At 37.1% G+C, this 25,000-nt stretch overlaps 1 protein-coding gene across 1 annotated transcript in view; it reads right to left on the reverse strand.

Annotated features, from left to right (window-relative positions):
- Window positions 1-23,958, reverse strand: part of NGDN (neuroguidin) — a 579,874-nt gene extending 555,916 nt beyond the window's left edge. The window contains exon 1 of the mRNA XM_044058154.1: window positions 23,885-23,958. Coding sequence (XP_043914089.1) covers window positions 23,885-23,914 — 30 coding nt within the window. The 5' untranslated portion in view covers window positions 23,915-23,958. The remainder of the gene's footprint in view (window positions 1-23,884) is intronic.
- Between the last annotated feature and the right edge of the window lie 1,042 nt (window positions 23,959-25,000).

Genomic DNA, 25,000 nt, shown 5'->3' on the forward strand with positions numbered 1-25,000 from the left:
CAAGTGCTATTCCCCTATAGGTCTTAACTGCAGTTAACACGGCACATAAAACAGAAGCAAATCAAGCAACTGTGGCTATAGTCTCTTAGCTGTAACACTGCAAACTGTATAGTAACTTTACAACTGGTTAACTTTCTCAGCCTAAAGCTGGAGTTCTACATATAATATTGCTAAGCATAGACATCACTGAGACATTATGTTTGACACATGATGTTTATTAAGTTATAATTGAGATCCATCATTGAGAGATTATCATTGATACAGTAATTAGACGTTACATTAAGCACAGGAAAAATGGAAACACATAGCAAACACTACTGGTTATAAAATGTACAGTTGTGTAAAATCTTACCACAACAGTAAATGTCCTTCTCTTCACTGTTGCAGTATTCATAACAGAAGGGATTTCCTGCCAAGGATAGCCCAATGTCCAGACAGTATACCAAAGCCTTAAGTACTTACAGGTGCTGTACATCACACATGTCCTCCCCGCACAAGGCATAGGGCATAAAGGTAATATATGGATGCACAGTCAGAACTGGAGAAGCTCCAGGAGAAACAGAATGTCCCCAGGGATAAGGAAGAACACATGTATCCAGAAGAAGAAAAGAGAGAGAGAAGACCTCTCAGCCAGGAGGGCAAGAAGAAAAGGCTAGAGAAGAGGGGGCAGGATGGAGGAAGTGAATACTACAACAGTGAAGAGAAGGACATCTACTGTTATGGTAAGATATTACATAACTGTACTATGTCCTTCCATATCACTGCTGCAGTACTCATAACAGAAGGAAGAGTACAAAAAACTCAAGAAGTAACCTAGGAGGAGGATGGCACTGAACAGCTGTAGCCTTGGAAATAACATTCAACTTATAATGATTAGTGAAAGTATGTACAGAAGGCCAAGTAGCAGCCTCAAAGGTGGAAATAGTATCCAGCCCTTTGAAAAAAGCACCAGAGGAAGCAACTGCTGTCTGAATCAGCCTTTATTGAAGAGGAAAGACATTTACCATTAAAAATTACAAAAAGAAATGGCTTTAGAAATCCAGGAAGAGATAGTCTGCTTAGAAACAGCTGAACCCAAAACCCTGAGATGAAAGGAAACAAAAAGCTGCTCAGATTTGTAAATAACTTTAGTTTTATCCAAATAATATCCAAGCTGTCCATGCAAATCAAGGTGTGAAGAACCTCCTCACTGGCAGACTGTGAAGAAGGAAAAAAGGAAGGCAACTGAAAAGAGTAATTAAAAGGGACAACGCATTAACCACCTTGGGCAAGAAAAGATGGATTAGTATGTGCAGACACCCTTACCTCTGTGGAAAACTAATTAAGGAGGAACAGCCATGACACTCAAGTTCAAACACCCACTTAGTCAAAGTGAGAGCCAAAAGAAGAAGAGTCTTCCAAGAACAATACGCTAAGGAAGCTGAAAAAGCAGGCTCAAAAGCAACCTAAGTCAACCTTTTAAAGGAGAAAATTAAGGTCTCAGGAAGGTGGAGCAGGCTTCCTGGGAGGCCCGATATGAAGGACGCCTTTAAGAAATTAGATCTAAAAGGCTAGAGGAGGAGTCAAAGGCAGACAAGCAGAAATTGCTGACAGGTCAACTTTAACTGAAGAATAAGCCAACCCAGTATGGAGTAGATACAACAAATAAGAGAGAACCAGAGGAACCTCCACAGATAGGGGATCCAGATGGTGAGAGAGGCACCAGACAGAAAATCTCTTCCATTTGGACAAACATGATTTCCTGGTAGTGGGCTTCCTGCGGACCAGAAGCATGTCCTCAGAAAAGATGTGCTTAAAAGGGATCAAAAGATGTTCCTAAAAGGGATCAAAAGCCTATTACCCACATTGTCAGCTGAAGAGTGGGCAAGTTAGGATGGAAAACTCTTGTCTTGTGTGAGAAGGTCCACCTGGTGAGGCAACTTGTGGTGACTGTCCAAGCCAAGTGAGAAAGAATGGGGCTGAGCCACAAGGGAGTCACTAACAAGATTTTGGGAGAGTCCTGGGTAATTTTGTACAAGACTCTTGGCAGCAGAGAAAGGGGAGGAAAGGCATAAAGAAAATCCCCTTCCAAGGAAAAGACAGGGTGCCCACTTTCCAAACCACAGTATTTGGGACTCTGGAACAGAATTGATTAAGCTGTCTGTTCAGAGGTGAGGCAAAAGATCTAACCAAGGAATACCCCACCGATGGACAATGTCCAGGAACACATCTCTGTGAAGCATCCATTCATGAGCTTGTGTGCTGGACCTGCTCAAACATTTTGCCAGTAGATTATGCTCCAAGGGAAAAGAATCACTTGATACTGGATAGCTAGATCCCAGACCTTTGCAGCTAATCTGCAAATAAGGTAGGACCTTGTACCCCCTAGTTTGTTGACATGCCACATCACTGTGGTGTTGTCTCAAAAACTTTGAGGGGCCCTGGATGAAATAGGAAATGAAAAGCCTAAAGAGCTAGAAGCAGAGCCCTTGTCTCCTTTATGTTGATGTGGTCCAACCTCTTTATGTTGATGTGGTTCAACCTCTGATGGAGAGGCTGGAGACCCTGAACCTTGAGAGAGCTGAAGGAAGCCCCATTTCCCATGTCTGAGGCATCTGTAAAGAGATCTTGAGTCAGGGCTGGAGCCCAGAAAGGAAGCCCAGCATTGAATGAAAGTTAAAGAATCCACCATTGAAGACTGAGCTTAAGACAAGAAAGAATGGGGATTGGGAAATCCAGGGGATGGCAATGTTGAAGCCACACTGATTTGAGGTACCACTGTAGCTTTCTCATATGGAGTCTGACCAGACAAAGCATGGGAATGGTGGAAGCCATGAACCTGAGGACCCTGAAAAACTCCCTGGCTATGAGTGAAGAAGAAAATGGAAAAAATGAATAAAAGTTACAGGGCCTTGGGGGAAGGCAGAGATGCCGGCATAGGGATGGTCTAGAACCTGCAACCAAAGAAAACATGATCCGAGAGGGAGGTCAGAGCTGATTTTTGAAAGTTTACTGTGAATCCCAGACCCTGCAACAAGGAAAATGTAAACTGGAGATCCTGAAGCAGAGGCCTGAGGCAGGAAGTTTGAATGAGTAGACCATCTAGATAAGGAAAGATCTGAATCCCTTTCATCCTGCAAAAGGCAATGACAGACAGAGGCATTTGGTCAACACCCTTGGGGCAGCAGAGAGGCCCAAGAGCAAATAAGAGAACTGAAAATGCAAGGAAGAAACAAAGAATCACAAAACCTTGAAAAAAGAGGATGGATGGGGATATGAAGGAAGGTATCCTTGAGATCCAGAGAGACCAGAAAGGCCTGGGGTAGAAGAAGAAGGGGAAATAAGGTTTGAAGAGACACCATCCAAAAGGAATGAATCTTAAGAAAGATGTTGAGCTGGGAAAGGTTCAGAACTGGTCTCCAAGTGCCCTCCTTCCTAGAATCCCAAAGTATTCTAGAAGAAAACCCCCTCCCTACCCGGGTGGGGAGTACAATTTGCATGGTGCCCTGGATCAACAGAGAATCCATCACCTCTGGGGGGAGAAAGGATTTTACTCAGAGAAAGTTCAGGGATGCCCAAAAAGGGAGGAAGGGATTTCCAAACCATGAAATACCCGTGGAAGATAATGGACAGAACCCAAGAGTCTGTTGGGATTTCTTAACCAATTTGGGAAGGACACAGAAAGATGGAGGGATGAAAGGAACCTGGCTATGGGAAAGGAGAAGCAAACTGTCAAACGGAACCTGGCTTACACTGAAAACTAGGTTTCTGGGAAGTAGGGGTCAGAGTAGACTTAGGAGGCACATACCTAGAACCTTTTTTACCTTTGGGCACAGAGTGATACTGCCTGTAAACAAAAGCAGATTTGGAGGGCAATTCCTCTAAAATTTTGTAACAGGAAAAACAAAAATAAGTTTCAACTCCTGCAAGGCTTTGCCCTTATCCTGGAGAGACTTAAAAAGTTCAGCAGCAGCAAAAAGGTTTTTATTATCCAAAGGAACATCCAATAATTTGAACTTAATGTCACCAGGCAAAGTCTGAAGACGAAGCAAAAAGTAACATCTCATAACAGAACCAAATAAGGAGCCCTGGAGGAAGTATCAGCTGCATCATAACTGCATTTAATTGAGCTGAGGGCAATTTTGAGAGGTGTAACCCAACAAGGAAAGTTCAGAAGCCTTCCCCTCAGAATCAAGATGACTGGAAATTACCAGAGAAAGGAGGACCAAATAGTACCTGGTCATATAAGTCTGGTAGTTAATGGCCCTAAAAGACAAAGTGGCAAACGTTTTTACCCAGCTTCTTGATAGCCCTACTATCCTTGACTAAAAGAAATAACATGGTAGAGGACAACAGCTTGGAGGGCTTGACAGACTACAGAAAGGAATTTATACAGAGGTTTACATTCATCAGGCACCTTGTAAAACCTGTCAGGTTTCTTGGGAGCTGGAGGATGAGAATCAGGGGCCACAGAAGCTGCTGAGATGGTATCCAAGAGGACAGCCAGAACTGGGGCATAGCAGAAGGCTTGGCAAACTCCACCTGAAGGAGCTCATAATACGTTTTCTAGATATCAGAAACTTGAAGGCAATCTCGCTTAAGGAATTCCATCATATAAGTAACAGTGTCCCCAAAGGGGAGTTCTTGTAAAGGGGAATCTGGATCAATAGAATCTTCTTCCTTTGAACCACAGTCCAAGGGTGAAGACTAGACTAAATACTCTTCCCCAGAATCCGGATCCCCATCAGAGGAGTTCAGCTCCCTATGTTTTTAAGAGGAGTGGAAGACAGGAAGGAGCAGGCACAGAGACACCTTGAGGAGCCATTAAAGGATGAAACAACCCTTAAGTAAAATCCTGCCAATCTCATTGGAAATCCTTAACTGCAAGGGAAATATGCTTGGTTTTCTGTTTTGTTTTCTGCAGGACACCTGCACAACACACCCTGGAAAGATCAAACCCTTGATGACACTAAATAAGTGTAGTAGGGATTTCTTCCCCAATTAAAATTTGCAGAATCCCCCCTGGCCCCTTGGAAATAATCAGCCAAGGTTCCCCTTCAATGTCTGGAGCAAATGTCTAGAAAGCCTCCGAGGACATGCGAGAAGTCAGCTTCCAACTGGGTTGTGGCAGAGGAATCTGAAGCAACCACCGGACAATCCCCTGGACTTTCACTAGCCTCAAGAGAGATGCCTGGGGGAGGCTGGACAGAAGACATATCAGAATTTTTTGGATGTTTTCTTGGACAATGGCTGATCCTCGGGATGGGAAGACTCTGCCATAGAATCTTAAGCCAACAGCTTAAGATGCTGGTTTTCAAGATAACTAGAGAAGGAGGAGAAAAGACTATGTACGGTCTTGCGGACAAAAGCTGGTGGAAAGAATATGTTGCATTGTCATGGGAAGCACCCAAACAGAAGAGACACTGGTCGTGACAGTCTTTATGGGGAATCTGCCTCCCACACTGATATCTTTCCTTTCTGGATGACATGAAATCAACCAACACTAAAAAAGAAAAAAAAAAAGGAGAAACCTCAATGGGGCACTTATCTGAAAAACGGCTCAGTAACCAACACAAAAGAAAGGTGTTCAGTCTGACATTCAATAATGGCATTAAGACTAGTGGAACAGAAGTCCTGTACTTGTGTGCCTGTACATCACCTTTATGCCTACTCTTTGAACTGGGAGTGTACATGTGACATATATCACCTTTAAGAACTAAAGGCTTTGGTATATTGGACGGACGTTGGGCTATCCTTGGCAGGGAATCCCTTCTATTATGAATACTGTAACAGTGATATGGAAGGACATCTAAAGTTTCCTTGCAATTAAAAAATAACCTTTATTTATTATGTGTTATGACATTTTATTGTATTTTTTTCTTTACCTTTATCTAAACATACATATCTACACGTACATTCTGAAATGTTCCCTGTACAACTTACTGTGAAGAAGACTATTGCATTCTATGCCTGTCAATCGCATACTTGTTAAACGTGTCTGCTTCCCATTAATCTGCGCTTCATATCTTTAAATATACTATCATTTTTGTGCATCCTGACCCAGTTCATAGCTGAGATGACTCTAAGAACCAGTTTGTTTGCTAAGTTAACAAATGAAAATCAAAAACAGACTGGTGAGCACAAAGAACAAAGTGGATACATGGTCTGCTGAAACAAAAGGAAACCAGTAATTGGAGCATTTAGGCTACACAGCAGCACAGCTAGGGTGGGGTGAGAGGGGCAACTGCCCCGGGCACAAAGTGTTGAGGGATCGATCAGTAGAGCCTGATCTTTCCTTAATGCAATACCAACTTTTAAAAGCCAGCATTGCATTTGCAGTTAAACCAGAGTACTGTAGTGCTCCATGTGTGGTCTAAACCTAACAATCAGTTTGTTATGGTTTAAAAGTAATTTTTTTAACCCAAAACCTGAGCGCTGTAGTGCTCCTCATAGGCAGGGTATAAAATGTGCTACAAATGTTGCAAACAGTTTGCTACAGTTTAAAAGAAGAGTTTTTTTTTTTTTTTTTAAATAAAATATGCTGAAGGAAGGTTGGGACAGAGTATAGAAACAGGACTGGAATGGCTGGGGCAAGGGGGAGGGGGTGTGTGGTGCATCTGGCCAGTGTGTCAGTAGAAGGAACATCAGTTTTTTCTTCCCTTCAGTGGGAGAGCTGGAGAGGTATAGATCCAACTGTAATAAGCTGATCACTTCCAATGTAGATTACAGCTTATTGCAGTGAAGTGCTTTTTATTTATTTACTTTTTTGCACTTCACTTGAAGAGCTGAGGGGATGGGGCAATGAACCAGTTATTCTTCTGATGGTGCATAATTAAAAAAAACGTAGTTAAGAGGGAGAAAAGGAGAAAATCTTCTCTCTTATGTTGCAACAGATAAAACAAACAGGGGATGCCTCCCCTTTTCCCTCTGTTTTTTTACATTTAGCAAAGAAAATAAGAGATTCATAATTTCAAGGACATACCTGCTATGATAATAGAGAAAGGGTAACTTTACTTGCAGATTATATTATTTTGTATTAGATAACGCCAGAAAAAAAATAATAATGGTGTTGTGAAACATTCTGAGACTGTTTTCAAGTCTTTTAACTATATAAAATAAAGATACAGCAAATGCCATTGCAGTGAACTATGTACCTACATGTGAATTTCTTCAACACTACCCATACTTATGGGGGCATGATAAGATGAAGTAATAAAGTGTATGGATTAAAAAAGGACTGTGTTTATCCAATTAAGGATGTGTTGGAAGAAACTACACAGACAAAAAATTACGAAAAATAGGAGGCTGGAAGATCTTGTTTCTGGATAAGAATATTCAAGTAGTGAAAATGTTCTTAGCCCATTTTAGAATTATATGCAGGTCAGGCATTTTTATCAACCAAAGAACATGTGGTTGGCATTTAACAAAGAGGTGACCATTTTGGAGAAAGAACGAGTGCAACAGTTAAGTGGGCAACAGTTAAGTGGGATAACGTGATCTGCCACAGAACAAAGTGGCTCAAAGTGAAATGATTTGAAACGGGACTTCAAATTTACAAGGTTAAGGCTTATACACAACTAAAGCAGAAGGTTATAAATCAAAATGGAAAAGGATGATGACAGAATTGGGGGGGGGGGTGATTTTAAGAGTTACAAGGAGTCTACTTTTGATGAAAGTTCTTAAGGAGAATAGCGACAGCCAGACAAAATACTACATTCATAAAGAAGCAATCCAGCATGGGATTGGAGAAAGGATGTTTTACCAAACCGGGATGTCTGTAGGTAGGCAAGAGGGGGGAGTTGAAATTTATTAAAGGAAATTAAGTAAACAAGATACTGGGAGCAAATAACTCATACGGAAAGATAACATACTGAGCTAAGGCAAAGAAGTTTGTACTGCAGGACCGAGACTAATGACATCTCTACCTTTTTGTTTACCTACACACTAAGTGGTAAGGGAAAGAACACCTTTAGTAGAGCTTTAGTCAAGTTTAGACCACAACACGCTGTTAAAGAATAATTAGTATGGAATATAAAATACTGAATGGTAACTATGACAATCAGTCAGAGAGGGTTACAAAAGATTGGAAAAAGAATAGAGATATAATTTACAAACAATGTAAAGAAATCCATAGGGCACCCAAGTGCGTTACAAAGTCCAGAATGTTCAGGATTTTTGCACAAACAATTTGCTTAGATATTTTTTATACCCCAGGTAAGCTGCTAATGTTGGAGATGCGATGGGGAAGAACTAAAAACATGTTTTTTGGGGAATGTGATGAGTTAGAAGAATTTAAAAATTCACTACAGAATACTTTTGACAGAAATTCTTGGGAAAAAATAGACAAATGGAAATGATTATGGTCAGCTGTGACATGGGAGCTGATGGAACTTAGACAGAATAGTAGAGTTTGTTATTGCTACTGCTACTAAAAAAAAAAAAAACTAAAAACTAGGGATCAATATCTACAAACACTACTTGCAAGCAGAAGTTCTAAATATTATAAGGATGAAAGTAAATGTAAGGAAAGGAAGAAAGTCAGATATTTGAAAAAGAAAAGGAGTAAATTTCATAGAAATAAATGGAATTTGTACAAACAATACATGCAAAATAATTGGGTTTCATGTGAATTTAGAAATGTATGCAGCACTGGAGTTAATGATAATAATAGACATTACAGTCTGTTTTCTTTTCAATTAAAGTATGCAAACTTCTGTTGCAATTTACGATATGATTTATTAAATAGGCTTAAAAAAGTAATTTCTAGAACCTAGAGGGCAGAAAATGACAGTTTTTGAAACAGACCACAATAGTAAATACAGACATAACAGGATGCAAAAGTAAACAGGCTGATATTTTTGCAGTTAAGTTCTTGTCTGCACTATCACCCTTTTATGACCATCAATGAAGACATTAGGTTTCATATGGTAATCAGAACCATCTAGCCAGTGACAGAGGCACTAGTGCCTCTATTACACAGACATTTTCTTTTTCTCCATTATAATCACTGTCATTGCACTAATTACGACATTAGCTTATTATGTCTCACTTAATTTGTCTACATCCTTTGCACTAACTTTCATATCTGTGATAAATGAAACCAATCCTTCTTTCGTCTTGAAACCAAACTCTTAGACTTCAGATTAGTGCAATACATACATTTCCTGGTTTCAAGACAAAACACTGGCACAGTGTAAAACAGAGATCTGGTTTAAATCATGCAATATCATTCTTGTCACTTTCTCAAAAGGAAACTAATTTTTCAAAGCCAAAGGCCAGGCATTCAAACAGGTGGCAAAGTTCTACCATCTTCTTATAAGATTTTCCCAACAAAGAACCCAAAAGGCTTATATGTCAAGGACTTCCTCCACAACCCTTTCCCCAAAGTCCTTCAAATACTTTATTCAATTCTGTTTGGTCTGACTATGCATAACTCAGTACTTTGGGTGACAAAAGCCTCCATCTTGAATCTAAATCAAACCTTCCCACTCATGATGTCCTTGGGCTACTTTTCTTCACAGAAACACAACCTAATGAATCCAATCTTACCTCTTGGAAAGAAAAAACAGTAATAACAATGGACATTAACAAATATCTCAGACATGATCTCTAAACCACTCAATTAGAGGTCATTTTGTCTCTTACTCTGCAAAGAATAAAGTTTTTTGGTTCAGCCATTAGGTCATGTTCCTTCATCCAGCTCCAGTGGAGTACAGGAATAAAACCTGACTATAGCCCAGATGACCCACGTTGGATTAGATGTTTGTGAGCCTGACAAGGGAGGATATGCACATCCTAACTGCGAGGGACTATAAAAGGAAGGGCAGTAAGTAATGAAAGTCAGCACACTGGGGGCTGGCATTGTTCTCACCAAGACACTGTCTTGTAACAGCCTTCAACACTGGTGTCAAGAAGTGTTCCCTTTCATGATAAATGCATTGCGGACCTATGCAATGCAAGACAATAACTCCCACCACCACCCAGAAGCTGGGTTAAATCATCTAAAGGCATCACTGCCACCATGCCATCGAGGGCTAGGGCTAAAGCACCCTCATGGTTACCTGAATGAGAGCACCGCTCCTGATCTCTCTCTCTCTCATCCTAAGCAAAACTCTGGGGTTTGATGGTTAGGTATGTAGAGGGCAAAAAAAACACGCACACAGGAAAAAAAGTCATGTTTCCTCAAATCTAAATCATAAGAGCTAGTTTCTGTCTAAACTTGCATGTTCTAACTAGGCACCAGTACTGCCCCTCACTCTGACAACCCTTTGGAGCACAACGAAAACTGAAACAGCCACTGCCAGAAAAAAAAAATTCTGCCCATCAGATAAGACCTCAGGCAGTCTCTCATCAAACCACTATTGAAGTTTTCTGCCTTGAGATTATTACTTTTATTACCAGATAACAGAGAAATCAAACAGCAAAACAGACGACAACTGATTTCTTAAAATACAGAGAAGCCTCACTCCAAAATTACCCAAAAGAGTTCCAACAGGAAACAAACATTAATTACATCCTACAAGGAAGCTAATGTCATAAACCTCCTTTTCCAAACTAAGACCAAATTAAAATGAACCTGATTCTCTAAGCATTCAGATCCATCAACAGAAACAAACTTCAGATAACCTAAATCCTCTTTTAAAAATTAATGTCTGAAAATTATCCCCAGCTATGTACAATCAGGAACTGATGGACTATGTGTTGGACTGCTAATAGTATGCAATTCGGCCATCAAAATTCTGCTACTGTAATATCAACATTTCTATATCAAAACTAGTATCACAAAACCAGCTAGAGTCGTTCAGCCCTCCCTCAGTCTCATCTCAACCATCTAAAATCCTTTACAAAGGTTGTCTTTCCTTTCAGGGATTCATAGAGTATAGACAAAGAAGGATAAGGGGATCCTAAGTGAAAGAGGAGTACTAGTAGTGTTTTTCAATGACTCTAGGACAGAAGCTGTTGTTAAAAAGGGATAATTAGTAATGCGTATAAAATATTGCACAATAACTATAAAAAAAAAATCAAAGGAAGTCAGAAAAGATTGGGTAAAGAAATTAGATAAGCAATTCACAAACAAATAATGGGAGGGCATATATATATGGCTTCCCAATATGCAACCAAGTCTAGACGATTTAGGACTTTTGCCTGGAAGTGTTTGTATAGATACTTTTATACCTCAAAAGTCTAAAGAATTTTTCCTCAAGTAGATAACAAATGTTGGAGGTATAATAAGGAAGATGAAGGTACCTATGAGCATATGATTTCAGAATGTAATGAGTTGGCAGATTTTAAAAATTTAGTCCAACAAAAAGAAAAATATCAAACGCTGGTTGCATTAACAGTATCACTTCCCATGAAACCACGCTAGAGCACGGGCCATTGAAGCAAACACTTTTATTATACAAAACAAGGGTTAAGCGCTTTCATCTACTCTCTACTCATAGCAGACTTCATCAGAACACCAAAGTCCATTACTAACCCAGCTTCCTTCCAATCACATCGAGCTACCAATTAATCTCATACATATTCATATGGTGGATACTTAAAGAGACATCCTAAATAGGAATCGCAGACTTCATCAGAACACTAAGTCCATTACTAACCCAGCTTCCTTCCAATCACATCGAGCTACCAATTAATCTCATACATATTCATATGGTGGATACTTACAGAGACATTCTAAATAGGAATCAATTGTAAAAAAAAACTCATGAAAGGTTTCCCTTAGAACTCCAAATAGAAAGTTTAAAAATTATGTAGTATTCACATTAATACAATCTGTGCAAAATGTTAAAACAATAAATATGTATGGTTCAATTATTAAAACAATAAAAACTTAATACTTTATGCTTGAACTTCTAACAGAGGTTTTGTGGGTATACATTTGTTTATTCCTGGGGGAGAAGTGGCATTGAGTAAAATTTGCCATTTCACTTCCCTTTCCCCAAACTTTGCCTTCACATTACCTCCCCTAGGACTAATCCTAACTTGTTCTAAAATTGCAAATTTGAATGTGTTGCAAGTAACACTTGTTTCTAAATGCCTATACAAAGCATTATTCAAATAAATCTTTTTTCCTAATACAATACAGGTGGTCATATATTCGATTTCTCAAATGCCCGTCGGTCTTACCTACATAAAAACTTGGACAGTTGGTACATGTGGCTAAATAGACCATGTTTTACGTTTGACAATTACCTTTCTTAAACAGTCACTGTCCTGTTAATATTACCCAATATAAGTTTGTTTTCTTCCATCACTGCATGGCACTTGTAACAATGTCCACCCACATTTGCTAGTACCCCCCTGTCCCTCCTTCTATTCCCTGTAGGGATAAAAGTTGTTTCAAATTTTATTTTCAAGTTATATCCCGTCATATACAAAATGGGGTTTATTTCCCAGTGTTTTGTGGACACCTTCATCACACCTCAGGATATTCCAATTTCTTTCGATAATATTTTTTATATCCTTGACAAAGGGATTACATTGCAATATACATGCTCTATTAAATTTACTAGTCTCCTCAGTAGTCGCAGTGTTACTAGATGCTTTAGTTGTTTCCCAATCAGCCTCCAACAGGGGTTTGTACTTTTCCCCCACTCCTGCTTAACATACTTAGTGGTGTCATCTATAAGTGCACTGGGATATCCCCTCTAATTAAACATATTGCCAATGTTGTCCATTTCATGTACCATCTCCCTATAGTCGGATGTCATTCGGGCAGCTCCAATACATTGTCCCTTAAGAATATTTCTCTTCTGGCTACTAGGGTGGCTACTGGAAAACACTAAATAAGAGTTGCTAAAAGTCTGCTTTCGATGAATTTTGGACTTGAAACCACCTGAAGCCGAGTAAATGTACGTATCTAAATAAGATATAGCCTTAATACTGAAACTGTGTGTAAATTTAAGATATGTACTCAACTTATTCAGGTGTTCCACAAAGGTCCCCATCTCTTCAACAGAACCAGTTCTTAAAATAAATATATCGTCCATAAATCTGACATAACATCTAACATGTTGGTACCATATATTTTTAAAAAGGTGTTCTTCCTTCCAGTCCAGAAGCACTAGGTTAGCGCAAATAGGGGCGCATGTGGCGCCCATAGCTACCACCCTGCATCGAGCTCAAGGCTGTACCCCATGAGTTTACATTTTTTTAAACAACCCTTAGGAATTGAATTGTCTGAAGCAAACATACTTGAATGCAATCAAATGTTTGACAGTTTTGGATTTAGGTTCATGGAATTTATTACTAATTGTAATGATAATAAACTATGTAGGATGTTTAAGGAAGTGGAAGAAGCGAATGAAATAATCTTGAAAGATTTACTTTTTTTCTCAATGGGAAACACTGTACAGCAAACAATTTGATGTAGAGAAAAAAACAGTAACAAAATATTTGACAGGAAGTGTCACAAATTGAGAAGGGTCATTGAGCAATATGAAAAATGTACAGCATATAGGTGGAATAAAGGGAAAGATATAGGTGGAGGAATAAATATAAAGGAACAAGGTCAAAAAGAAAATGGTGAACACTACACCTAGAAAGGGTATTACAATAGTAGCAATAAGACCAACAGCCATTTTTTAGGAGGAAGGAAACAGAATTGGATGGGGGAATACAGGAAGAATTACAGGAAACAGCACAACAGAAATTGGGAATATCAACCGTACAACAGGGGATGGAGAAAAACGAATCAAGGAGGACACTCGTGGAACAGCATATAATTCAGCAAAATGGGGTAAAATACAGTATGGGGGATTTTAGTATTTTTTAATTATGCCCAGTATAAACTTGAGAAAGAGCTCTTTTTGTTATTTGCTAGGGGTATGAAATATGTTCCAAATAAGAAATTTAATTTAGTAGATAATTTATAAAATTCAAAATATTTCTGAGAAAATCTAGAGCTTTATTTTCAGGATGAGAAGGAGGTAAAATGAACAATGAATTAAAAAAGAAAAGTAATTTCACGCCCCCTATGGATAATATCCGTGCTACTTATGAAAAGGTAGTGACGGATGAATTATATAGGTATCAGGAAAACAGCAAAAAAACTAGGATGAAATTTAATATTAGTAAAAGGGAATATCAAAGTTTAAATGAAATACGCAGTAACAATGATATACGTATAATGAAACCGGACAAGGGAGGGGTATCATTATGTACGATACCAGTGATTATATTAACAAAATATATGATATTCTGAATAATTCAGGGAAGTATGAAACTTCTTCGATTTAATCAAATTAATATAGCCCATCGGCGAATTGATTCTTACTTAGAAGAATTTTTATTGGATAATAGAACAGATATAGGTATTTAGGTATTTACAAATTTTTACGAGTTGAATTTCCAGTTTAACTACTTTTGTGGGAATTCCTAAAGTGCACAAACTGGATGACCCCCCCCTTTTCGCCCCATAATATCAGGTAGTAAGAGCAAAACCTTTCCCTTCAGATTGATAGATGGTTGAAACCTATATATGAAAAGGTCCCACACATAGTGAAGGATTCTTGGGAATTTCTTAGTCGATTAAAACCCCATTTGTGGAAGGAAAATTCAATATATTTAACCACTGATGTAGTGGGCCTGTTTTCATGTATACCTAAGGATGATGATTTGGTTAGATTTAGTAATAGTATAAAAAGATATACACAGCTTGATTGGGACATAGTGAGTTTATTAGGGGAATTCATGTGTTTCGTTTTGGACAACTACATATATTATGAAGGAGAATACTTCAGGCAATCCTGGGGGTAGCTATGGGCGCCGCATGCGTCCCTATTTACGCTAACCTTATGCTTCTGGACTGGACGGAAGAACACATTTTTAAAAATGTATGGTACCAACATGTTAGATGTTATGTCAGATTTTTGGACGATATAGTTATTTTATGGACTGGTTCTGTTGAAGAGATGGGGACCTTTGTAGAACACCTGAATAAGTTGAGTACATATCTTAAATTTAAACACAGTTTCAGTAGTAAGGGTACATCTTATTTAGATACATACATTACTCGGCTTCAGGTGGTTTCAAGTCCAAAATTCATAGAAAGCAGACTTTGCAAGCAACTCTTATTCTTAAGGGACAATGTATTAGAGCTGCCCGAATTACATCAGACTATAGGGAGATGGTACATGAAATAGACAACATTGGCAATATGTTTAGAGAGGGGGGATATTCCAATGCACTTAACAGATGACACCACTAAATATGTTAAGCGGGAGTGGGGGAAAAAATACAAGCCCCTGTTGGAGGCTGATAGGAGAACAACTAAAGGGTCTAGTAACACTGCGACTACTGAGGAGACTAGTAAATTTAATAGAGTATGTATATTGCAATTTAATCCCTTTGTCAAGGACATAAAAAATATTATAGAAAGAAATTGGAATATACTGAGGTGTGATGAAGGTGTCCACAAAACACTGGGGAATAAACTCCATTTTGTATATAAGACAGGATGTAACTTGAAAAGAAAATTTGAAACAACTTTTATCTCTAGAGGAAATGGAAGCAAGGACATGGGGGGTACTAGCAAATGTGGACATTGTAACCAGTGCCATGTAGTGATGGAAGAAAAAAAACTTACATTAGGTAATATTAACAGGACAGTGATTAAGTTTAAGAAAGGTAATTGTCACAACACATGGTCTATTTAGCCACATGCACCAACTGTCCATGTTTTTATGTAGGTAAGACTGACAGGCGTTTGAGAAATCGAATATATGACCACCTGTATTGTATTAGGCAAAAAGATTTGAATAATGCTTTGTATAGGCATTTAGAAGCAAGTTTTACTAGCAACACATTCAAATTTGCAATTTTAGAACAAGATAGGATTAGTCCTAGGGAAGGTAATGTGAAGGCAAAGTTGGGGAAAAGGGAAGTGAAATGGCACATTTTACTCAATGCCACTTCTCCCCCAGGAATAAATGAATGTATACCCACAAAACCTTTGTTAGAAGTTAAAGGATAAAATCTTGAGTTTTTATTGTTTTTATAATTAAGCCATACATATTTATTGTTTTAACATTTTGCACAGATTAATGTGTATACGACATTGTTTTTAAATGTTTTAAACTTTCTATTTAGAGTTCTAAAGGAAACCTTTCATGAGTTTTTTACAACTGATTGCTATTTAGGATGTCTCCAAGTATCCACCATATGAATATGTATTAACTATATGAATATGTATGAGATTAATTGGTAGCTTGATGTGACTGGAAGTAAACTGTTATTGAACCTGGGTTAGTAATGGACTTCGTGTTCTGATGAAATCTACTAGGAGTATGGGAAGTGATACTGTTAATGCAACCAGAGTTTGAAATTTTCATTTTGTTGGACTGAGTTGACCTTCGCTGGTAGCTGTTATGTAGATTTTAAAAATTCCCTACAGAGTACTCTGTTAGCAATACTGGGCGAGAAAATGAGGGTAACTAAGGAAATTATTTTTTTTAACTGGATACAGGATCTGAAGTGCCTAGACATAGTAAGCCCTTGTTAAGTTTAATCCTGATGGCTGCTAAAAAAGAAATTACTAGAGAATGGAAATCAAAGTCTAAACCAACCACACTAGAAGTAGTGAATACTATAACAGAGATAAAAGAACAGGAAGTGGGATCTTTAGAAAAGTGTTGGAAGTAAAATTATATATGAGAAAATGGAAATTGGGGGAACAATGTACATGCAGAAAAATGTTCTGGAGGAGGAACAGGGTTTATGAGACGACAGGAACTGAACAATTTATGTAATCTTGGATTGATTATACAGAGCAATATATGTGATATACAATGTTTATAAATGTGAACTCACTATAGTTTGACTATGTTTCTATAAATGGAAGTTTTCCTGCATCACAACTGATATTTCAATAAAGGTGTTTTTAAAATAATAATAATAACACTTAGAAATTGAGACCATGAAAGAATGTTTGCAGTTAAGATAATTTTGTTTTGCTAGTTGGCTTGTGAAAAGTGATCAATCCGGCCAATACCAAATATATTTTCATACTGCAACTTGTTCAGTGAGCCTTCCACAGGAAGCAAAATCTGTCAGTCTTGAAACAGTGAAGATTTCTTTTCTTGAGGAACCACAAAAATTACAGCTTAGTATTTTGTTAGAAATAGTTTAACAGTGACAGTTTTGAGGTTTGTTTACCTCCACTCGTTTTTTTTACATAAAGACATCTTTATTAAATCACTTATGACACAGGCAATCCTACATTTAAATAAAGCAAACCATACTGACATTTTTAAATTACAAACATTATACATCACTTACAATCTAGTCATCATCAGTCAAACATTGCATAGCTCATTCAAAGTCTGCCTTCTTTAATACCTCATTTCTCCTCCAAAACCTTATTCTGCATGTATTGTTCTCACAACTCCTGTTCTTTTCTATGTAATTTGTGCCTACTCTTTTCTAAAGATCCCATTTCAAACTGTTATTTACCTTTGCTATATTCACTACTTCTAATACAGTTAGTTTAGACTTTCATTTCCATTTTCTAGGAATTGCTTTTTTCGCAGCCACGATAATTAGACTAAGCAAGGCCTTATGTCTAAGCAATTCAGATTCTGTATCATAAGCTCAAAACATAATTTCCTTAGTTATACCAATTTGCTCACCCAGTATTTCTGACAGAGTAGCCGGCAGGGAATTTTTAAAGTCTGCCAACTCATTACACTCCCAAAAATTATGTTCCCAAGTACCTCTTTCTTTCCCTTCACACCTTCAACATTTGCTAGCTGAGGAAAAATTCTTCAGAGTCTACTTCGGGTAGAAAAGTACCTATATAAACATTTCTAAGCAAAGATTCTAAATCTTCTAGATTTTTTGCATATTTGGGAGACATACATATATCCCAACTGTTTCTTTGTGAATTGCTTATCGAGTCTCTCTTCCCAATCTTTCTTAACCTTCTCAGATTTATTCTTATTAGTTATCCTGCAATGTTTTATATACTCTACTAATTCTCTTTAACAGCAACTTCTGTTCTACATTCTACTAAAAACTTTACCAGTGCTGGTCTTTTGCTTAGGATCTCCCTAGTTCTCTATCTTTGCCTCTGATATCAGTCCTCGACAGGGAATGCAATTTCTAGCCTGTAGTCCAAATATATTCTTTTACCTTTCACTTTCTAATTATTTGCTCCCAAAACCTTGGTTCCTTTGCCAGTATTCTCCAGTAAATTCCAACCCCCCTCTTGCCTACTGTCTGTATTCTTAATTTTTAGTCATCCTTATTGGCAGAATCTCCTTTCTCCATTCCTGTGTTGGCTTAGTTCTTAGAATACTTTCTGCTAGTTTATGAATACAATATTTGGTATGGTTGTTGTTATTCTCCTTAAAAGATCTGCATCCAAATTCTCAGTCTCTCCTTGTTTCTTGAGCCTCCCCCCATTTGATCATCCCTTTCCACTCTGAATTATAGCTTTTTGCTTGTGCTATGTATAGGAGCCTTAACTGTGTAGCTCTGAAATACCCCTTTAAATCAGGCAATCCCAAACCACCTTGTTCTAGTGGAAGAAACAGCTTATTCCACTTGAACTCTTGCCATCTTCCCCTCCCAGATAAAATCTTCCAGCTCTTTATTACTTGGTATCCACTGACCTTCATTATTTGGGTACTTTCGTCCAAGTTTACTCTGCAAAATGTTTATTTGCATCAAGACCCACCAACAACAGTGATATTTTCTTACATTCTGCTTCCCTCTAGATCATCATTGTTCTGTTAATGTTGTCAAATGTTTGCCTCTCCTCCACAAAAAAACACAGTGATCCATATCTATAAATTGTGGCAATACCTTTGTCATTTGTTTAGCTATTGAAGACACTTTAAAATCATGGTTTAAAAAATTTTAAAATTAAAAAAATGTTTTGGTTTAAAATTGAAATGGCCCTATATGAAGCTGGATCTGATGGGTCTTTTATTGTCTTTAGAAATTATAGCCACCACAACTTTATTCCAGGATGTTGGCTCTTCCTCTACTTTTAAAAATACTGTTAAACAAAACCTTCCAGATTATCATCACTTTCTTCCCTTCTAGCTTCCTAACTTCCACCATAATGCCATCTATTCCTGGAGACTTTCCTACAAATTGGTTATATATGACTATTTTTATCTCATTCTTCAAATCTTAAATTGTTAACTGTTTACTCTCATCTACCTCTAACATTGGTATATTAGGACTTCCATAAATATTTCTATTTTGTGCTTTTTATTGATTTCTCCACTTCTCTGCTTTCTAGAAATCTTCATAAAATTTCCAAAATCTCTCTAATAACCTCTACAGGATATCTGGTTATTCTTCTTGTTGTAGGCTCCCGATATTTGGCAACAACCCTTTCTACTTCTGTTGCCCAAGTCATGCTCTGGAGTGATCATAAACACAGTTGTTCAACAGCAATCCTTCTGAAGTCATGCATATTATCCATGTACTGCCTTATTTTCTCTTAACACACTGCAGTTGTCCCTCTTCTTGCTCTGTGAGATTCCCCTTATTCTGTATAGTAAAACCTTCATCAGCCCCTCTAAATAATTCTTGTTACTTCATAACCATCTCTCTTTTATTTCTACCCTATTTTTTTAAACTTCACTTTAATTTTTACCCCACTCACTAGCTATAACTTCTGGTGTACCTTCAAATCTTCTCCATTAACTCCCAAATAACTTCCACTAACCACTCTTTAAATTCCTAACAGGTAGGTAGGAAAACACCATTCACTCATCTTTACTTCATTACCCTGTATTTTTATCTTCGTAATTAGTGGCATATGAGCTGAAACAGTTACTGAATGAATGTCACACTTTTCAATTAAACATTCCTGTGAAGCATAAGTTTCTGTCTAGTCTACCATAGTTATTGTATCTTGGGGAACAATATGTAAATTCTATCCGAGTTCCTACACTGAATTTACATCTTCTAAGTACTCTTATTCTCAGTTTCAAACATAGATTTTCTTTCATAACATAATTTTCTAAAAATCTGGTTTACTGTACATCTGTTCATTAATGTGCAACTTCTCCAAAATGGTCCAGATGGAGGGATGAAATCAGTGAAAAGAAAAGGGCTGGTGGAAATAAATTCATCCATAGTCAGTACCTCTACAAGGTGGACCCTGCTGGTTACAGAATCTTACCAAGATAAAACTGAGACACATAAAAGCATATCATTTACCTCATACAAACTGATAAATCAAAAAGAAAAACTGAAGACAGAGGTCCCAAGGTAAAAAGTAGTGCTGTCCTTTGCAGAGGCACTAGAGCTGAGAATGAGAATACTGTACAGAAATCCTATATAGATGGATATAGCATCTAGCAGAAAATTAGGCACTGCTTTCAGCTGCCAACCTGTAACGGAAAAAAAACATCAATCTACCGAAAAAGAACATGCAAAACAAGAGGCTTAGAGACGATATGATGTACAACAGAGGACAAAACAGAAATAATGAACTGCTTCAGCTATATTAAAAAATACAAGTTTATTGCAACAATAAGAAACAACTTATAGACAGAAATCTTACACCACAAAAATGCCGAAAGTCACTGATACAAGATGTTTAAATTATAACCGAGAAGAAATCTTACACCAGAAAAACTGTCAAAAGTCACAAATACACAATATTTAACATAATAAATCAAAGCAAAGTAACATCTTAACAAAAATTATTGGCACAACTTGAGAAAGCTAAGATCAAGAAACTGTCATAAGAGAAAGAACAAAAAAAACTGAAGCAATTAAAACAAAGAAAACGCATGGCATATAAAAATACATCACATAAAAAGAATAAAGTAAATTAAACACTATCTGCTGCACCTTCCAAATACTGAAGATTATATAGACAAACATACAGTAAAAACAAATTTAATAAAGAAAGAATAAAAAAAAAAAAAAAAAACAGAAAATGGACCTTATTGAAAAATAAACAGTTCAGATATGCAATGCAAATATGAGGTGGTAGACCAACTGAAAAATGAAGGTCTCATTTCAACACAAAGCCACCTCGGATGCAAACAACTTCTCAATGTGATGGTTCAATAATTGCTTAGATAACAATTTTAGAAATTTTTTCAAAATAATTATTTGAAAAACACTGGATTGTGCAACGAATTACACAACAGGGACAGAGAGCAAAGAAGACCTTTTCAACCAAGGACACAATAATCTTAAGAAAAACCAAATAGATACACACACTGATAAAGATCAAGAGACAGAAACATCATGAACTGTGTAAAACATAAGAGTGTTAAAACAGTGATAACAAGTATGAAAACATCAAAATAACAGACAGATACTGAAAACAAGAACCACAAAGGATTAAAGAAAATGATAAAACATATCACATTGGATCACCCATTACAAACAGTTCAAAAAACAGAAGTGAGAAAACTAGATATAGTAATCCATGAAAAAAAAAAGATAAAACTAGCAGTGATTACTGAAACTACTATATCCAGTGAATAGTGTCTTAGACAGAAAGAGCAAGACAGACACACACACACACACACACACACACACACACACACACACACACACACACACACACACAGTCATAAAAATATCAGGACTTGCATACTTGCCCAAAAGTGGTGAGAACAATGTGGCTAATAAAAAAAAAGAATTTACAGTTGGACTTTCATATGGTACCAATATATGTAACCATGTGTTAATTACAAAATGAGGCAATTCTGGGCACATTGCAGTTGCTGAGAAGCACACTCTTGGCTAACATCAAAGACTGAAACAATACTAATTTCAGGAACTCTAATCATACCCATTCCCATCATGGTACTAGAAACCCAAAATAGTTTGAGAAATTAAACTAGGAAGAGCCACTAAGAGACATATGACATAACAGAAACTAACAGAATACACTACTGTGCAACAAAATTAGTAACAGATACAGGGATACCAGGAAACTGAACAGTAATTATGAAAAATAAAGAAAAATGTAAAATACCAGCATAGAAATGTCAATTAATGAGAAATAAGGGTAAAAAAGCAGCCTTACTAGAATAATACAAAAAACACAAGAATGCACTGTAAACTCAGAAAAAGACAGCTATGATAAACACATATAATTTAAACTTATCAAGACTTGTACCATTTCCAACAACTTACATCTCAACATATGCACAAAAACAGAAAAAAAGATTATAGAAAAATGCAAAATAAACAATGCAATAACTGGCAGAACAGTAGAGCAGCAGATAGCATTGCCCCTTCACAGCAAGAGGTTTTCCTATGCCTTGTGTGTTGAGTCTGCAAGTCTCCTGCTCTGGTTTTATTTCACATTCCAACGACAAGCTGTAGAGTAGACGGTAAGAACTCTCTAAACTGGCCACACATGCGAGTGTGAGGGAGCATGCGTGTGTGGTATGGAAGAACAAATGTGACAAGGTTAGCCACCCATCAGAGTGCACCCTAGCTCTAGATTACTGTCACTGCTGAAATGACACCCTGACCCCATGTGCAAAAATAGGTAAAAAAGACATTGTAGATGGAATCAAAGAGAGGTTAGATGGATCTTAAAACCTCTAGTCCGCTACAAAAATATGGACATAATTATGTCTACAATTTTTCAGGACATTTTTTTTTTAATATTTTTTGTCAAGACACAACTGCCCAAAGAGGGACTGTCCCTCGCAAAGTGGGACAGGTGGTAACCCTAAGTCTGCTACAAAGCTCTCCTGCATCGTCTCCTTAGACTGTCCATGAATACCTCTCAATACTAGTTTGAAACAATTCATTTTCTACACTAAGACTCAGAATTTAGAGCAACACTCCTGTCCATGCTGTCCCCAAACAAAACAATCTGCTTTAATTGGATTCTGGATAATCCAAGCCATACCTTTTTACCAAATTTAAACATGCTCATGTTACACATTAATTTACTTAATTAATTTGTCCGGGTTGATCATTTATCTAGAATCGATTCACCAAATATGTGCACTTCTACCTGATGGCCATTGACTCGAGTCTGGGACCGTAATACTGTAGATACTCGAAGGAAATACAATATCTTGTCTTGCTTTTTAACAGATTCTTAAGTTTAAAAAATCGCTTGTCTATATGTAAAACACGTGTATACAAAATAATCTACAATAATACTATATTATCCGAGATAATATATCGTTATAGACTGTTTTGTATGCACTTAAGATTTTTAATATGCAATGAATTATGTTTACCACAGAACCATGCCACTGAAACATTCCTATGAGAAAACCTAATAAAGAACAGTTTCCAATGTTTAGGAGTTCAAGGCGGAAATCAATATAGTTACAATAACGATAACTATAATAACGTTTTCAATTTTATTATCTATGAAAACATACAGTAAAGTGCGCATTACGCTGTTGCAGAACTGTGGGTGTGTGTGTGAGGAAAGCAGCTCAGTGAAAGGAAGACCAGTCTTAAACAAGCAGCAACTTTCCATAGTTCTCAACTTTCCATTTCCAAAATGAGGAACACTATCTCCTCTCATAAAGTGGAACAAATTGGCAAAATGTGGAACACCTACTAACAGCTTCTACTAGGAAGTTCACAGCATGGTTAAAATATGCTATTTATAGAAACTTATTTTGATGAATGAATATGTTTTAATACTATTGATTGATATTACTACTATGGATATCAGTTACAAAAGATCCTAACACAATGAATATGTAACAGACCCTTTCAATGTGGAACTTGGAGGAACATCGGCATTTTAAGACCCAAAATGACAATATTTGAACGGTGTTATCTAGCGACCCCCAAAACAGTATCATCACAATTCCTAACCCATATTACCAGCATATCATACGATACAAATAATACGTAACTGTTACAGCGTTAAGCAAGTTTTGAATTCAACCAAAAAAATATATATAAATATCCACCACGGGAAACTTACGGGCGCAGCCATCTTGCAAAACGTAACCATGACACTTTTCCGGAAATTACGGGTGGTTTGTTGGATTTTTTTTTTTTCAAATCTCAAAACTCTTAAGTTTCTGTTGTAAAGACTGTTCAATCAGTATAGGGTTTATTGACAGAGGTTTTGTCGTGTAAGTGGGAATGTATTTTTTCTGTTTGGCCAGCAGGTAATTACATGGATAACTGTGCAATAATTACCGCCAATTCAAAATAAAATTACCTGAATTCGTAGCTCAGTGTCAAGATTTCATCTTCAAAATGTGGAACAGTGCCTGACAATGAGGGATAAATGAACAAAATTTGTAAACTTGGTTTACAGTAATGGGGTACTGAGTGACAATATTTATGTGTGGGTGTGCGCGTATCAACTTCTCAGTGCAAGAAATCTGAACAAAACTAGAAAACTAGAAAACACCAAAATAGGGACAGATGTTAAAACTGTTCTTAAAAACTTAGAAAGTTGGTAGAATAACACGTTTTGAATTATGTATTTACTGAAGGATGTTAAGTCTGAAACTCAGATGTCTGGCATTCTTTAATAATTATTTGGTGACTTCAAACCTGAATAATTTGCAGGAAAAGCAGAAATTTTATGAGGAACAGACCAAAAATATGAGGCAAAAATCTGGATAGTTGAGAAGTATGTATATGTGTGTTCATATATATCTATATATTATTAAGCACATGCACGTGTGTATTGTGTGTATATACATACACATACACACACACACACACTTGTATACAACAACATTAAGTAAGAGTTATTGCAATACAATTAACACATTGCAAACCACGAGTAGCTGATAAATAATAATGAATAATGTTTGATAATTAGAAAAGAATAAAAAAATAGAAGGTAAGAGTTAGAACAGTACTTTTCCATTATTGGGGCAACACTGTAAAAGAGGTAGTTGCTGCTTGGAATCCTCGCTGTTAGCTTCTGTATGTTTGTTGTCAACCTTGTTAGCTTCCATAATTGCGATATTCTTGTAAATGATTTTTTGGTCCAAAATGATTCTCATTCCTGACTCCTTTATTTTACATGTTTTCAAACACGATCGATTGCCCACAGAAAAGTGATGTAGCTGCTCTC

The sequence above is a fragment of the Protopterus annectens genome, chromosome 16.part0, assembly GCF_019279795.1.
Source record: "Protopterus annectens isolate FY-2018-M chromosome 16.part0, PAN1.0, whole genome shotgun sequence".
NCBI lineage: Eukaryota > Metazoa > Chordata > Ceratodontiformes > Protopteridae > Protopterus > Protopterus annectens.